The 17,204-nt window shown below is 39.2% G+C and overlaps 1 protein-coding gene and 1 non-coding gene across 2 annotated transcripts; both read left to right on the forward strand.

Annotated features, from left to right (window-relative positions):
• Positions 1–567: 567 nt before the first annotated feature.
• On the forward strand, positions 568–12,247 carry LOC140178584 (uncharacterized). Its single transcript, XM_072215778.1, has 2 exons — positions 568–1,720; positions 11,445–12,247. Exons 1-2 carry the CDS (start codon positions 568–570, stop codon positions 12,245–12,247), a joined length of 1,956 nt encoding a protein of 651 aa, XP_072071879.1.
• Positions 10,251–10,358, forward strand: LOC112746273 (small nucleolar RNA R71). The gene has a single exon (XR_003174165.1). It is a non-coding gene; the product is annotated as a small nucleolar RNA R71 (small nucleolar RNA).
• Positions 12,248–17,204: the final 4,957 nt, after the last annotated feature.

Raw genomic sequence — 17,204 nt, forward strand, 5'->3', positions numbered from 1 at the left:
GTCGGTTCTTTAATTTCTTCATTAGTTCAATCATTACAATTTTACATGTTCTTTTATTGCTTTATATGTTTATATCCTCTTTGACAACCCCTTGATCACTACAACCGGATTTGCACACTCATTGTTCTAAAGTACTCCTTGGAAGACGACTCGGGAGTCAAATACTCTCAGTTTTGAATTAGTTTTGAATTGTGACACATCCTGTGAGTTTCTAATTTGATTGATGGCCAACTTGTTGGGTTAGGACTATACTTACAACGCTAATTCCATTCTAGATAATCAAGTTCCTAACCTATATGCAAATCGGCCATCACCGTCAAATTTTGCCACCGTTGCCGGAGAGTTCAATTTAAGTGCATTGAGTGCTACAATTTTGGTTGTTGTAAATAAGTGAATATGAATAGTGTAAATACTTGATTTTTGATTTTCTACTTAGCACTAATTGTAGATACTACTTTTCTCTTTAGTTGGTCTTAGTAGTCGTTGATTGTTAAGTGGTTCTTGTTTACTTGCATATTTTTATTTTGCTTTTCATAATTGCATGGTTTTCATTGCCTCCTCAGTTGAATGACACGATCGCTTCCAGACCCGAGCTTGGCCACTTTTGATCCAGAAATTGAAAGAACTTTAACTCATATAAGGCAAGCTCGGCACCGGCTAGCTTTTGTGGATAGTGAATCAGGCTCCCTTGAGGAGCACTCGAATTCACTATCACCACCCATCCGTGAATATCATTCTCCAATCAATGAGGAGACTCTATATTCATCTGTGGGGAGTACTGAACTCTCTTTAAGTGACTCAGGTGACACCGTCATGGCGGACCCACCTCGAAGAATCACCTTGAAGGAGGCCGGAGCTCCTAATCTTGACTTGCAACCGCTTCAAATTTTGTATCTGGCTTTAGACCTAAATTTTGAGCTCAAGTCCGGTACAATAAACTTGCTACCCAAATACAATGGACTGCCTGGGGAGGATCCTCTAAAGCATTTAAAGGATTTCCAAGTTGTATGTGCAACTGCGAGAAAACATGGGGCGGATGAAGCCACAGTGTTGGTCTTCGCTTTCCCTTTCTCTTTGGAGGGAAAAGCAGAGTGGTTTTATACTCAACTGGGTGAAGTTAGATCCAATTGGGACTTGTTGTGTAAAGAATTTTTGGAAAAGTTCTACCCTCCTCAAAAAACAGACAAGTTGCGAAGAGAGATCTCTTGCATTGTGCAACGAGATGGGGAGACTTTGTATGAATACTGGGAGAGATTTAAGAAGTTGCTGGAGGCCTGCTCTCACCACAGGATTGATGAGTTGGTTTTTATCAGTTATTTCTGTCAAAGGATGCACCATCAAGACAAGCTCCTCCTAGATGCCGTGAGTGGAGGATCATTGACCAAAAACAAGACCGCTGCAGAAGCATGGAAAGTTACATCATACTTGGCGGACTCAACTCAGCACTCAAGGGCAAGGAGTTCACAACTGAAAGATTTGAGTGAAGTTTCTCCCTCCGGAGATGCTATTTTGACCAAGACCCTCGATGAGATGACAATCTTGTTGCGACAAATCACCCAAGGGCAACAAATTCCTCAAGCTTTGATAAATGCTCCGCCTCAACCTCCAAGGATCGAAGGACCATCAAGGATATGTGGTGTTTGTACTTGTAACACTCATTACACCGATGAGTGCCCTCAACTCCAAGAGGATACTACATTGGCGGTCGGTGCACGAAATTGTGATCTCAAAGCGCCAAAAACTTGGTACGCACGATCTTAATCTCAACTATCTTTCATAACTCCGCACAACTAACTAGCAAGTGCACTGGGTCATCCAAGTAATAAACCTTACGTGAGTAAGGGTCAATCCCACGGAGATTGTCGGCTTGAAGCAAGCTATGGTCATCATGTAAATCTCAGTCAGGCAGATTCAAATGGTTATGGGATTTTGATGATTAAAATATAATTAAAATATAAAATAGGATAGAGATACTTATGCAATTCAGTGGTAGGAATTTCAGATTAGCGTATGGAGATGCTTTGTTCCTTCTGAATCTCTGCTTTCCTACTGTCTTCATCCAATCATTCATACTCCTTTCCATGGCAAGCTGTATGTTGGCCATCACCGTTGTTAATGGCTACTTCCCGTCCTCTCAGTGAAAATGGTCCAAATGCGCTGTCACCGCACGGCTAATCATCTGTCGGTTCTCACTCATGTTGGAATAGGATCCATTGATCCTTTTGCGTCTGTCACTACGCCTAACACTCGCGAGTTTGAAGCTCGTCACAGTCATCCCTTCCCAGATCCTACTCGGAATACCACAGACAAGGTTTAGACCTTCTGGATCTCAGGAATGGCCGCCAATAATTCTAGCTTATACCACGAAGACTCTGATCTCACGATCAAGAGGCTAAGAGATACACACTCAAGCTACTGCAGATAGAATGGAAGTGGTTGTCAGACACGCTTTCATAAGTGAGAATAATGATGAGTGTCACGGATCATCACATTCATCAGGTTGAAGTACGAGTGAATATCTTGGGATAAGAATAAGCTTGAATTGAATAGAAAAATAATAGTACTTTGCATTAATTCATGAGGAACAACAGAGCTCCACACCTTAATCTATGGGGTGTAGAAACTCCACCGTAGAAAATACATAAGTGAAAATAGTCTAAGCATGGCCGAATGGCCAGCCTCAAAGGTCTAGGGACTAAACATCCAAAGATGATTAAAACGACGACCTGAAATAAATCACTAAAAGTAGTTTTTATACTAAACTAGTAGCTAGGGTTACAGAAGATAAGTAATTGATGCAGAAATCCACTTCCGGGCCCACATGGTGTGTGCTTGGGCTGAGCATTGAGCTTTCATGTGTAGAGACTCTTTTTGGAGTTAAACGCTGATACCAGGGCATTTTGGCCAGTTTCACTGACCTTTTCTTTATGGTTTTAGGGTAGTTTCATGCACTTTCTTAGGAAATAAGCAAGTTTTGGGTAGAATTTCACTTACATCTTGATTCAAGCTAACATTGTGATTTTTATATGAATTCATGCGAATTATGCATGAATTGAATGACAAATTGGATGATGCATATCTCATAACTTGGACTAGAAGTTTGATGCACTTTATTGCTTGATTTCAGGACAAAGGAAGCAAGGAAAAACCACGTTAGCAGCCACGTTAGTCTAACTAACGTGACCTCTAACGTGGAAGGGGAGCTAGCTTGCAACGTTAATGAGAAAAGTAATCGCCAATAACGTCCTCGAAGCCATCATAGCCCACGTTAATTGCCACGTTAACTATATTAACGTGGTAGTTAACGTGGAAGAAGAAAATAAAGCCAACGTTAGTAACACTCACCTTTGTCACTAACGTTGGACCAAGCTCATATTGGCCATGTTAAGAGCCACGTTAACTCAGTTAACGTGGACTCTAACGTGGGGAAACAAAAGAATGACCAACGTTAGTGACACTCACCTTTGTCACTAACGTTGAGCTAAGCCACTTTGAGCCACGTTAGTTGCCACGTTAACTCAGTTAACGTGGACTCTAACGTGGAGGGAGCAAAGAATCGCCAACGTTAGTGACACTCACCTTTGTCACTAACGTTGGGATGAGCCACTATGAGCCACGTTAACTCCCACATTAACTACATTAACGTGGAAGCTAACGTGAGTAAAAGGGATGATGAGCCAATGTTAGTGACACTCACCTTTGTCACTAATGTTGGAGATGGCTAGCAATACCACATTAGAAGCCACGTTAACCTAGTTAACATGAACTCTAATGTGGGAAGTAGGGGCATTTTGGAACGTTAGTGACAAAGGTAAGTGTCACTAACGTTCTCGAAGATGTGGCAAGCCTACGTTAAAGGTCACGTTAGCCACACTAACGTGAACTCTAACGTAGAGAGAAAGGAGGATTCTCAACGTTATTGGAAAAAGTAAGTCCCAATAACGTGTGCAAAGGACCAAGAGGCAACGTTAGTGGTCACGTTGATGCCACTAACATTGAAGTTAACGTGGAGCATCCTTGGGTTAGGAACGTTAGTGAAAAAGGTGATTATCACTAACGTTCTCGAACCCACACTTTCACTTAACGTTAAATAGATAAGCTAAGCCCACTGAAGAAGATAACTGCTTCAACTCAAGATGCAAAGGCCCATATCCAAGACTTGAAGAGCCAACTAGAAGATCAGAAGAATAGTATAAATAGGGAGAACTTTGAACTAGAAAGAGGAGCTTTTGGCATTATTAGAATTACTCTCTGTATTTTACTTACTCTGTAACTTTTAGTTTAATTCTCAGAATGTATTCTCCATCTATGCTTTTCATTCCCAGAGCTATGAACAACTAAACCCCTTTCATTGGGTTAGGGAGCTCTGTTGTAATTTGATGGATCAATAATAGTTTTCATTATCCTTCTTCTCTCTTTTCTCTTAATTTTACTAGAAAGCTTTCAATCTTCATCCAATTGAGTAGTTATCTTGGAAAAGAAGCTATTCATACTTGGATCTCTTCTGAACCTTGGAAGAGGAATGAAGAGATCATGCTAGAATTGCTTTCTCATGTTGGACCAAATTGGGCTTTGGGCGGATATGGTGACATATAATTCTCCCAATACTTTGATTTGGAAATACATGTGGTATAATCAGTGACCACACTTCATCTCTTCTCATGAGCAATTAGACCAAGAAATTGGCTATTGATATGATTTGAGAGATTGAATTACCAAGGAATTGGAATTCAATCACTTAAGATTGCCAAGGAGATCAATGAATGCATTGATTGAGGAAGAGATGAAAATGAACTTGATCTGGAGAATGCAACATCTTCTAAGCCCAATGAACTCCCCATTTATGATATTACCCATTCTCTTTACTTTCTGCTATTTACTTTCATGCTAAACTCCCCTTCCCCATTTAAGATTCTGCAATTTATCTTCTGTTATTTATTTTCTGCAGTTTACTTTCCCGCCATTTAATTTCCTGCAATTCTCAACCCAATTTCTGCTTAGCTCAACTAGAACATTCTTCCAATTAAAGTTGCTTGACCAATCAATCCCTGTGGGATTCGACCTCACTCTTTTGTGAGTTATTACTTGACGACAATTCGGTATACTTGCCGAAGGAAAATTTGTTGAGAGACAAGTTTTCGTGCATCAAATGCCAGGTTGTAGCCTGTTTCTGGCGTTTAACTCTGATTTGCAACCTGTTTCTGGCGTTTAACTTCAGAATAGGGTTGGAAGTTGGTGTTTGAACGCCAGTTTGCATGTTAAAACTCGGGCAAAGTATGGACAATTATATATTGCTGGAAAGCCCTGGATGTCTACTTTCCAACGCAATTGAGAGCGCACCAAAAAACTAATAGAAATACACTAGAAAGTAGCTAGATCCTACTAAAAACTACCAAAAAACATTGACAAAAAGCGTATAAATTATCCGCTCATCACAACACCAAACTTAAATTGTTGCTTGTCCCTAAGAAACTGAAAATCAAATAGGATAAAAAGAAGAGAATATACTATAAATTCCAAAATATCAATGAAACTTAGCTCTAATTAGATGAGCGGGACTAGTATCTTTTTGCCTCTGAACAGTTTTGGCATCTCACTTTATCCTTTGAAGTTCAGAATGATTCGCATCTATAGGAACTCAGAATTTAGATAGTGTTATTGATTCTCCTAGTTCAGTATGTTGATTCTTGAACACAGTTACTTTATGAGTCTTGGCCGTGGCCCTAAGCACTTTATTTTCCAGTATTACCACCGAATACATAAATGCCACAGACACATAACTGGGTGAACCTTTTCAGATTGTGACTCATCTTTGCTAGAGTCCCCAATTAGAGGTGTCCAGGGTTCTTAAGCACACTCTTTTTACTTTGGATCATGACTTTAACCGCTCACTCTCAAGCTTTTAACTTGACACCTTCACGCCAAAAGCACATGGTTAGGGACAGCTTGCTTTAGCCGCTTAGGCCAGGATTTTGTTCCTTTAGGCCCTCCTATCCTAATGCTCAAAGCCTTGGATCCTTTTTACCCTTGCCTTTTGGTTTAAAGGGTTACTGGCTTTTTCTGCTTGCTTTTTCTTTTTCTTTCTCTTCTTTTTTTTTTTCGCCATTTTTTTTTGCAAGCTTTGTTTTTCACTGCTTTTTCTTGCTTCAAGAATTAATTTTATGATTTTTTAGATTATCAATAACATTTCTCCTTTCTCATCATTCTTTCAAGAGCCAATAATTTTAACATTCATAAACAACAAATTCAAAAGACATATGCACTGTTCAAGCATTCATTCAGAAAAAAAAAAGTATTATCACCACATCAAAATAATTAAACCAATTTCAAGGACGGATTCGAAATTCATGTTCTTCTTGTTCTTTTGTTGTTAAAACATTTTTCATTTAAGAAAGGTGATGGATTCATAGGACATTTATAGCTTTAAGACATAGACACTAGACACTAATGATTATGTAGTAAGACACAAACATAATTAAAAATGAAGCATAGAGAACGAAAACAGAAAAATTAAATAGACAAGGAGATTAAGGAACATGTCCACCTTAGTGAGGGTGGCATCTTCTTCCTCTTGAAGAACCAATGGTGTTCTTGAGCTCCTCTATGTCTCTTTCTTGCCTTTGTTGCTCCTCCCTCATAGCTCTTTGATCTTCTCTAATCTCATGGAGAATGATGGAATGCTCTTGGTGCTCCACCTTTAGTTGTCCCATGTTGGAACTCAATTCTCCTAGGGAGGTGTTAATTTTCTCCCAATAGTTCTATGGAGGAAAGTGCATCCCTTGAGGCATCTTAGGGATTTCATGATGAGGAATTTCCTCATGCTCTTGTTGAGGTCCATGAGTGGGCTCTCTTGTTTGCTCCATCCTCTTTTTAGTGATGGACTTGTCCTCTTCAATGAGGATGTCTCCCTCTATGTCAATTCCAGCCGAATTGCAGAGGTGATAAATGAGGTGAGGGAAGGCTAACCTTGCCAAAGTGGAGAACTTGTCAGCCACCTTGTAGAGTTCTTGAGGTATAATATCATGAACTTCCACTTCCTCCCCAATCATGATACTATGGATCATGATGGCTTGGTCTATAGTAACTTCAGAGCGGTTGCTAGTGGGAATGATTGAGCGTTGGATGAACTCTAACCATCCCCTAGCCACTGGCTTGAGGTCATGCCTTCTTAGTTGAACCGGCTTGGCTCTCGAGTCAATTTTCCATTGAGCTCCTTCCTCACATATGTCTATGAGGACTTGGTCTAACCTTTGATCAAAGTTGACCCTTCTAGTGTAGGGGCGTGTGTTTTCTTGCATCATTGGAAAGTTGAACGCCAACCTTACATTTTCTGGACTGAAATCTAAGTATTTCCCCCGAACCATTGTAAGCCAATTCTTTGGATTCAGGTTCATACTTTAATCATGGTTCTTAGTGATCCATGCATTTGCATAGAACTCTTGAACCATTAAGATCCCGACTTGTTGAATATAATTGGAGAGAACTTCCCATCCTCTTCTTTTAATCTCATGTCAGATCTCCGGATACTCACTCCTTTTGAGCTTGAAAGGGACCTCAGGGATCACCTTCTTCTTGGCCACAACTTCATAGAAGTGGTCTTGATGGACCTTTGAGATGAATCTCTCCATCTCGCATGACTCAGAGGTAGAAGCAATTGCCTTCCCTTTTCTCTTTCTTGAGGTTTCTCTGGCCTTAGGTGCCATTATTGGTTATGGGAAAAACAAAAAGTAACACTTTTACCACACCAAACTTAAAATATTTGCTCGTCTTCGAGCAAAAGAATAAGGAAAATAGTAGAAGAAGAAGAAAATGGAGGAGATGGAGGGGAATTGTGTATTCAGCCAAGGGGGAAAGAAGTGTTTGTAATGTGTGAAAATGAGGTAAAGTTGAGGGGTTTATATAGGGGTGGGGGAAGGGTTAGGTTACGTGTATTAGGGTTGGGTTTGGGAGGGAAAGGATTTTGAATTTGGAGGTAGGTGAGGTTTTTGGGGAAGAGGGGATGGATGTGAGTGGTGAAGGTTATTTGGGGAAGAGTTATGGATGTGATTGGTGAGGGGTATTTGGGGAAGAGTGTTATAAAAGGGTATGAAGAGGAGAGAAGAAGAGGTGGATAGGTGCGAATCATGTGGGGTCCACAGATTCTGAGGGGTTAAGGACTTAGCATCCCTGCTCCTTTTAGGCGTGCAAAACGCCCTTAGAGTGCACTTCTAGCGTTAAACGCCAGGTTGCTGCTTGTTTCTGGCGTTTAACACCAGCTTTTCTCCCATTCTTGGCGTTAAACGCCAAGTAGATACTCTGTTCTGGCGTTAAACGCCAGTCTGGTGCCTATTTCTGGCGTTGAACACCCAGAATGGTGCCAGACTGGGCGTTTAACACCCATTCTGCTACTCTTACTGGCGTTTAAACTCCAGTAAGCTCTTCCTCCAGGGTGAGCTATTTTTCATGCTGTTTTTCATTCTATTTTTAATTTTTCAGTTATTTTTATGACTTCACATGATCATTAACCTAAAGAAAATATAAAATAGCAATGGAAAATAAATAAATATAATTAAATAACATTGGGTTGCCTCCCAACAAGCACTTCTTTAATGTCAATAGCTTGACAGTGAGCTCTCATGGAGCCTCACAGATAATTAGAGCAAGGTTAGGGCCTCTCAACACCAAACTTAGAGTTTGAATGTGGGGGTTTTGTTTTACTCTGTATTGAGAAAAGCTTTTCATGCTTCCTCTCCATGGTTACAGAAGGAGAACCTTGAGTCTTGAATACAAGGTAGTCCTCATTCAACTGAAGGACCAACTCTCCTCTGTCAACATCAATCACAGCTTTTGCTGTGGCTAGGAAGGGTCTGCCAAGGATGATGGATTCATCCTCATCCTTCCCAGTGTCTAGGATTATGAAATCAGCAGATATGTAAAGGTCTTCAACCTTCACTAGCACGTCCTCTACTAGTCCATAAGCCTGTTTCATTGATTTGTCTGCCATCTCTAATGAGATTCTTGCAACTTGTACCTCAAAGATTCCCGATTTCTCCATTACAGAGAGTGGCATGAGGTTTATCCCTGACCCCAGGTCACACAGAGCCTTCTCAAAGGTCATGGTGCCTATGGTACAAGGTATGAAGAATTTTCCGGGGTCCGGTTTCTTCTGAGGTAATGTCTGCCTCATTAATGCACTCAGTTCATTAGTTAACAAGGGGGGTTCATCATCCCAAGTCTCATTACCAAAAATAACTTGGCATTCAGTTTCATGATTGCTCCTAGATACTTAGCAACATGCTCTTCAATGGTATCTTCATCCTCTTATGAGGAAGAATATTCATCAGAGCTCATGAATAACAGAAGGAAGTTCAATGGAATCTCTATGGTCTCTGTATGAGCCTCAGATTCCTTTGGTTCCTCAAAGGGAAACTCCTTTCTGTCCAGAAGACGTCCCATGAGGCTTTTCTCACTGGGACTCACGTCCTCCTCACTCTCTCCAGGTTCGGCCATGTTGGTCATGGTTATGGCCTTGCACTCTCTCTTGGAATTTTCTTCTGTATTGCTTGGGAGAGTACTGGGATAGTTTCAGTAATCTTCTTACTCAGCTGACCAACCTGTGCCTCCAAATTTCTAATGAAGGACCTTGTTTCATTCATGAAACTTAGTGTGGTCTTGGATAGATTAGAGACTATGGTTGCCAAGCCAGAATGGCTCTGTTCAGAATTCTCTGTCTGTTGCTGAGAAGATGATGGAAAAGATTTGCTATTGCTAAACCTATTTCTTCCACCATTATTATTGAAGCCATGTTGAGGCTTCTGTTGGTCCTTCCATGAAAGATTTGGATGATTTCTCCATGAAGGATTATAGGTGTTTCCATAGGGTTCTCCCATGTAATTCACCTCTGCCATTGCAGGGTTCTCGGGATCATAAGCTTCTTCTTCAGAAGATGCTTCCTTAGTACTGTTGGATGCGGCTTGCAATCCATTCAGACTCTGAGAAATCATATTGACTTGCTGAGTTAATATTTTATTCTGAGCCAATATGGCATTCAGAGTTTCAATTTCAAGAACTCCCTTCTTCTGAGGTGTCCCATTGTTCACAGGATTCCTCTCAGAGGTGTACATAAACTGGTTATTTGCAACCATTTCAATGAGTTCCTGAGCTTCTGTAGGGGTTTTCAGATGAAGAGATCCTCCTGCAGAATGGTCCAATGACATTTTTGACTACTCAGATAAACCATCATAGAATATACATATGATGCTCCATTCTGGAAGCATGTCAGTAGGACACCTTTTGATCAATTGCTTATATCTTTCACAAGCTTCATAGAGGGATTCTCCTTCCTTCTGTCTGAAGGTTTGGATTTCCACTCTAAGCTTGCTTATCTTTTGACATGGAAAGAATTTGGCCAGAAAAGCACTGACCAGCTTATCCCAAGAGTTCAGGCTTTCCTTAGGTTGTGAATCCAACCATGTTCTAGCTCTGTCTCTTACAGCAAAAGGGAAAAGCATAAGCCTGTAGACCTCGAGATCAACTCCATTGGTCTTGACAGTGTCACAGATTTGCAAGAATTTAGCTAAAAACTGATGAGGATCTTCCATTGGAAATCCATGAAACTTGCAATTCTGCTGCATTAGAGAAACTAATTGAGGCTTAAGCTCAAAGTTGTTTGCTCCAATTGCAGGAAGTGAGATGCTTCTTCCATAGAAGTTAGAAGAGGGTGCAATAAAGTCACCAAGCCTCTTCCTTGCATCTCCACTATTGTTATTGGGTTCGGCCATGTCTCATTCATTTTCAAAAATTTCTGTCAGGTCTTCTCTAGAGAGTTGTGCCTTAGCTTCCCTTAGCTTCCTCTTCAGAGTCCTTTCAGGTTCAGGATCAGCTTCAACAAGAATGCTCTTATCCTTGTTTCTGCTCATATGAAAAAGAAGAGAACAGAAAATATGGAATCATCTATGTCACAGTATAGAGATTCTTTTATGTGAGTATAAGAAGAGAAGAATAGAAGAAGGAAAAGAGAAAAATTCGAACACAGAGAAGGAGAGGGGGTTCGAATTTTGAGTGGGAGAGGAGTGTTAGTAAATAAATAAATAAATAAATAGAACGAGATGAGAGAGGGGGAGAGAATTCGAATTTAATTTAAAACTAAAAGAAAATATTTTTATTTTAATTTTAAAATGTAGTTAAAATTCGAAAATCAAAAAGAGAAACAAAATAAATTTTGAAAATTAAATAAATTACTTAATTAAAAAGATTTTTGAAAAATTGGTTAGTGATTTTCGAAAATCAGAGAGAGGAAAGTAGTTAGATAGTTTTGAAAAAGATATGATTGAAATCTATTTTGAAAAAAGATTTGAAAAAAAAATTAAAAAGATTTGATTTTGAAAATTAAAGTTGATTACTTGACTAACAAGAAACTAAAAGATATGATTCTAAAATTTAAAGATTGAACCTTTCTTAATAAGCAAGTAACAAAAAGGCCAAGAAACAAGAAGAGCTTGACCCCAATATGGTGGAAGTTTTTAAGAAGGTTGAAGTCAGCGTCCCCCTCTTCCAAGCCATTCAACAAGTGCCCAAATATGCCAAGTTCCTTAAAGATGTTTGCACTCACAAAGACAAGCTTGGAAACCTCAACACAAAGCCGGTAGATGATTCTATCTCTTCTTTACTTCCTGAAAAATGCAATGATCCCGGCCCATGTTTGGTCACTTGCTTGATTGGTGGGATGAAATTCATGGACTGTATGTGTGATCTGGGGGCGTGCATAAGCATTATGCCACTCCCCATTTATGAAAGATTGAATTTGTCACCCCTAAAGAGGTCCGGGGCGAGGTCTGTGCTAGCCGATAAACGTATTGTGTCAGTTGTGGGGATTGCAGAGAATGTGCTCGTTAATATTCAAAGATTGCTCTTCCAAGTTGATTTTCACATTTTGGAAACCCCTCCCATTGACTCCAACAAGCCATTGTCCATACTCCTTGGAAGACCATTACTAAAGACGGCCCGTTTCAAGCTAGATGCATATTCGGGAGTCTATTCTTTCGAGTTGGATGGCAAGTTAGTCAAGTTCACTTTGGAAGAGTCCAACAAGCCTGTTCTTGAAGCTTATTCTATTTTTGGGTGCGACATCGTTGAAGATCAAGTGATTGAGGATGGCAAAGAGCAAGAAGAAGAGGCTGTTGCCAAGAAGTCAAATTCAAAGGATCATACTCAACCCAAGAATGCCAAGGAGTTGGAGATTTTCCTCCTTGGTGAAGTTTCCAAGTGACAAATGAAGCCATGCAAGTCCAACTTAGGACTCTAAACCAAAGTGCTCGGTGGGAGATACCCCACCATGGTAACATTGTTCCAATTTATCTCTTGTTTATAGCCTTTTCAATTATTTGCTTTCTTGTGATATAATGAGTAGTTTAGGTTTGGTTTGATGATTTTAAGTTGAATAAGTTAAACTACTTGTGGAACATGAAATTGTGCTTGTTTGAATGATTTAGGTTTGGTATGTTGATATGATAAGGGTAGGAACCTTAGTTTTGAAGAGAAAATAATTTTCTGAAACAGGGCATCTGTGCGTACGCACCAAGCTGTGCATGCGCAAAAAATTGTGTTTTTCGCCACCTGTGTGATCGCATGCACCTGTGTGTCCGCACACGACTTAATATGCCCTCTGGTCGCAGCGCCAGAACAGCTTGTGCGTGCGCGCTGCCCTATTTTCTCTGATCTGTGCGTGCACACAGATGCGTGTGTATGCACACATCCCCTCTCATACTTCATCTGTGCGTCTGCACAGACGTGTGCGCCCACACACCAATTGTACACCCCTCTGGTGGGAGCGAGGTAACAGCTTGTGCGCGTGCTCAACCTCCCCCATTTTTGGTCTCTGTGCGTGCACACGAACCTGTGTGCACACGCACACATGATTTTGTCCTCAAGTTAAACAAAAAAAAAGAAAACCTATCTATGCAGACGCACATCTTTGTGCGTCCGCACGTATTTATGCAACCTCTCTGGTTGCAGCGATCGCACACTATATGCGTTCGCACCCTTTCTAAGTTTTCGTTTTTGTGCGTCCACACAGGCCCTTGTGCGCCCGCACACATCGCGTTTTGGGCGTTAACAGGGCAACCTGCCCTGTTGAGAGGCAGCTCCTCTCTTTTCTTCTTTTCTCCATAGCTGCTCTCTCTCTCTTCTCTACCCAGCTCCGCCGGTCCCTGCCATCGGCCACCGCCGGTGACCCTTCTCTCTCTCTCTCTCTTTCTCTTACTCCTCTTCTCTTTTCTTTCTTTCTTTCCCTTCTCTTTTCTTTATCCACCACCGGTGAGTTCTCTCTTCCGGCGCTTCTTTTTTCGATGAACCCAAACGCCGTGATTTCGCAGTGGCTATAAGGAGTGCCATTGTTCCTCCCTAGATCTTGTTTTTTTCAACCTATTATATCTCAGGTTCTTGCTTTTTCTTTCTATTTATGTTAATATTTTTGCAATTGCTTTCATTTCTTTTATGTTGCTTAGATTCCATTAGTTGCTTTCTTTGTTGTTTCTTTGTATTGCAAAGTGTTGTTGCTTGATTGTTGGGTTGGTTATGATCAAATTTGAGCTTAATTGTGATGAACTTGCACATTGCATACCACATGTTCGATAAAATGCCTCAATAAATATTTTGTCTGATTCATATGACTTGGCCATCATATGTGTTCAATTTATCTCTTGTAGGCATATTGTATGAATGGTGCAACTTCTTTTATGACTTTTGATGGTAGAAAATTGAAATCACCAATGCATTTCCTTGTTTGTTGATGTGAAATTTTGGTTGCAAATGCATTGTATTGGTGTAATCTAAGTTTCATTGTTCATCTTGGAATTTAAATTGAGTAGCCACTCTACGAATGTTCAACTTTTGATGATGTCTTGATCAAGCATCTTTTGGGCTTCCAATTAAGAACATTGTATGTATGATTACCACTCTTTGAGGATGAACAATGGACAATTCCCTTCTTGGTGCTTTCTTGAAGTTGTTTGCAATTCTCTGTTTTCTATTCGCAACTTGAGCAATAAGCCGTGAAGCTTTAACCTGTGAATTGCCTTTGGGTGTGATTGTCGTTTGACCTTGTTAGTGCTTCCTCAATGATTTACTTTATTGTTGCCCTATGATCTGGAAGTTCTTTTACTTATATTTTTAGTATGAGGAAGAAGGATGATGAGGCACAGAAGTTGGTGAATTAAAAATTATTAAAATAGTTACGTTGCAAGTATAGTTCTTAACTCACCGAAAATCTGCCTGTCAATTTAGAAATATGTCACAGAGAGTTTAAATTAAAAATTACTGGGAGTTTAAGTCTCAGGTCGTCTCCCAACGAGTTGCAGAAAAGTGTGCTATCTTATTAATCAGATGTTCCAAAAAATTGAGTTAAGTAAATTGAAAATTAAATTGAGGAAATTTAAATAATATGAATAAAAGCCTTAACTGGGAGTTGATTAGTTGGAATCTCTATTATTGATAGGATGATTTCATGATTAATTTATAATTAATGGTCGTTCTGTTTAGTTATCCTTTACTAGGTAAAGGAAAGTCAAACAAGTTGGAATGTTAGATCTGTTCACGAGTTGCAACCCACTTAGTTCAAAGGGATTGGTGTTAGTGACTAGATAGCAATCCAACAGTTAACCCAATTACAAATTCTCTTTCAATCCTTCCAACTCAAGAGTTCCTTTCAATCAACTCCCCATCAAGTGAAGAAACTACTCACTCATTGTAAATAATAAATCCATAACATATGAAAGGGAATTAAAAGAAGACACGATTATTGGAATGGAAAATAAATTAAAATGAAAGAAATAATCCTTGTATTAAATAATCATGAAAGTATTCAAATGGCAAAATTGAACAAAGCAAAGAACATGGAAGAATAAAACCAAGTTAAGAGAACGAACTAGAATGACGAAGTCTTGATAAGGAAATAACTCTTCTCAATGTTCCAATGCTAAGATCAATTGAAAATTAAAATTCTAAAAACCTAGAGAGAAAAACCTAGAGGAGGAATAAAACTAGATCTAAAAACTGAAAACTGTCTAGAATGAATGTTGTTATTTGTTTCTGCATATTCTCTGGCTCTAGTCTGCTGTTCCGGGCTGAAAACTGGTTCGAAATAAGGTCCAAAATCGCCCCCAGCAAATTCTGCAGATTATGCAGATCGCACATGTCACGCGATCGCGTCACCCATGCGGACGCGTCATTCGCGCTTTTTCTTGCCACGCGTTCGCGTCGTCCACGCTACCGCGTCGCTTGAGCTTTTCCTATCCGCGCGGCCGCGTGAGCCATGTGGCCGCGTCACTGCGATTTGCTCTCCTTCACGTGGTCGTGTGAGCCATGCGACCACGTCACTTCTCGTTGGTTATCTCCTTAAATTCTTGTCTTCCTTCCATTTTTGCTAGCTTCCTTTCCAATCTCCAACTCATTCATGCCCTATAAAGTCTAAAACACTCAACACATAGATCACGACATCGAATGGAATAAAGGAGATTTAAAAATACATAATTAAAGTCTCTAGGAAGCAGTTTTCAAACATGTTATAAATTCAGGAAGGAATTATAATTTCATGCTAATTTAATGAATAAGTGGGTAAGGATCATGATAAAACCACACAATTAAACACAATATAAACCATAAAATAGTGGTTTATCAACCTCCGCACACTAAAACATTAGCATGTCCTCATGCTTAATTGAAGGAGATAAGGAAATAAGTATGAACATGTAGAAACTCATGAAATGCAATGCAACCCTATATATATATAAATAAATGCAACTATATGATTCTTGCCCACTTGATCAAAATTAAATAAGCTCTTCAAAACAATTACAAATGAAATTCCACTAATTCTATCATTATACAATAAAATAGATAAAAGTGCAAGAAGATAGCTCATGAAAGCAGGGAACATGAAATTCAAGCATTGAACCCTCACTGATAATGTATGTACACTCTAATCTCTTGTGTATAGGGTAATCACTCTATCCTTCTCTAATCATGCTTTCTAACTTTTGTTTTTCTCCTAACCAATCAACAACAGCTAATATACCAATGCAAACATCATGAGGTCTTTTCAAGGTTGTAATGGGGCCAAGGTACAGGTAGGGGTATACATATGGTTAAGTGAGCTGATAAATTGAATCTTTAATTAACCCAAGCTTCAACCCAACCTATATATTTTTAATGTAATCTTAAAGTTCATACCTAGCTACCCAGAATTCCCTATTTCAATCCATACTCATGTATCAACTTTGTATTTGATTTTATCATATGTGCATTGATCTTTGAGTTCTGAATTTAACATTGGGGTAATTTTGTCCCCTTATTTATTATTATTATTATTATTATTTTTGACATATAGCTTATCAATGCACATAGATTTTTAATTCTTATAGTTTCACATGAGTAGGTATCCAAATTCCCATTAAATTCTCATGACACATTCCCTTAACAACTTTTGTTCCCACAATTTCCCAAACATAACTAGCACACACAATTCTATCTTAAACTAACCAAAGATTCAATTTGGGATATACAATTTTTTTTCAGCTTAAGGTTAGTAATGTGGTAAAATATAGAACAAATGGGATTTAAAGGTTCAAAGTGGTTAACAAAGGTAATTGAAAAGGGTAGGCTTAATTTGGATAAGTGAGTTTAAATAAATAATGGCCTCAATCATGTGCAAGCATGCAAATATAATAAATATTGGACATATAAGATAAAACAAAATATAGATTACAATCATAGAGAAGTAAACATACAAGAATGATATAATTATGGTTAAATAATGTAACCATACATGAAGGCTCAAATCTTTCATAGGTTGTGTGTTCTTTAGCTCAAATATCATGTTCCAAATACAACTCAAGCAAATTTATCATAAAATTTTGAAAAATTAGTGAAATTTTCTTCCAAAGATAGAGTCTTAAAAGAAATTTATTGTCTTTTCAATCAAGTAGAACATGCATGCAACTATCATAACCTATGCAATTTGTTGTATTCTATAAAAGAAAGAAAATCTAACTAAAATATCCTAATTATTGGTGCTAGAGAAGTGAAATTACCTCCGGAAGTCAGGTACTGACCGACCTCCCCACACTTAAGGCTTTGCACCGTCCTCGGTGCCGTCTGTCAAGAACAGGGGTGGGCTGGTAGCAGTATCTCCACAATCGGGACCGTCATGGCTCCCTGTGCTAGTAAAA

Source organism: Arachis hypogaea, chromosome 14 (assembly GCF_003086295.3).
Source record: "Arachis hypogaea cultivar Tifrunner chromosome 14, arahy.Tifrunner.gnm2.J5K5, whole genome shotgun sequence".
Lineage (NCBI taxonomy): Eukaryota > Viridiplantae > Streptophyta > Magnoliopsida > Fabales > Fabaceae > Arachis > Arachis hypogaea.

What these genes read in the sequence shown, in the direction of transcription:
- LOC140178584 (XM_072215778.1), top strand. Translation starts at nt 568, where the DNA reads ATGACACGATCGCTTCCAGACCCGAGCTTGGCCACTTTTGATCCAGAA. An exon ending in GGCGGTCGGTGCACGAAATT is followed by an intron (nt 1,721 to 11,444) that starts GTGATCTCAAAG and finishes TTTCTTAATAAG; the next exon opens with CAAGTAACAAAAAGGCCAAG.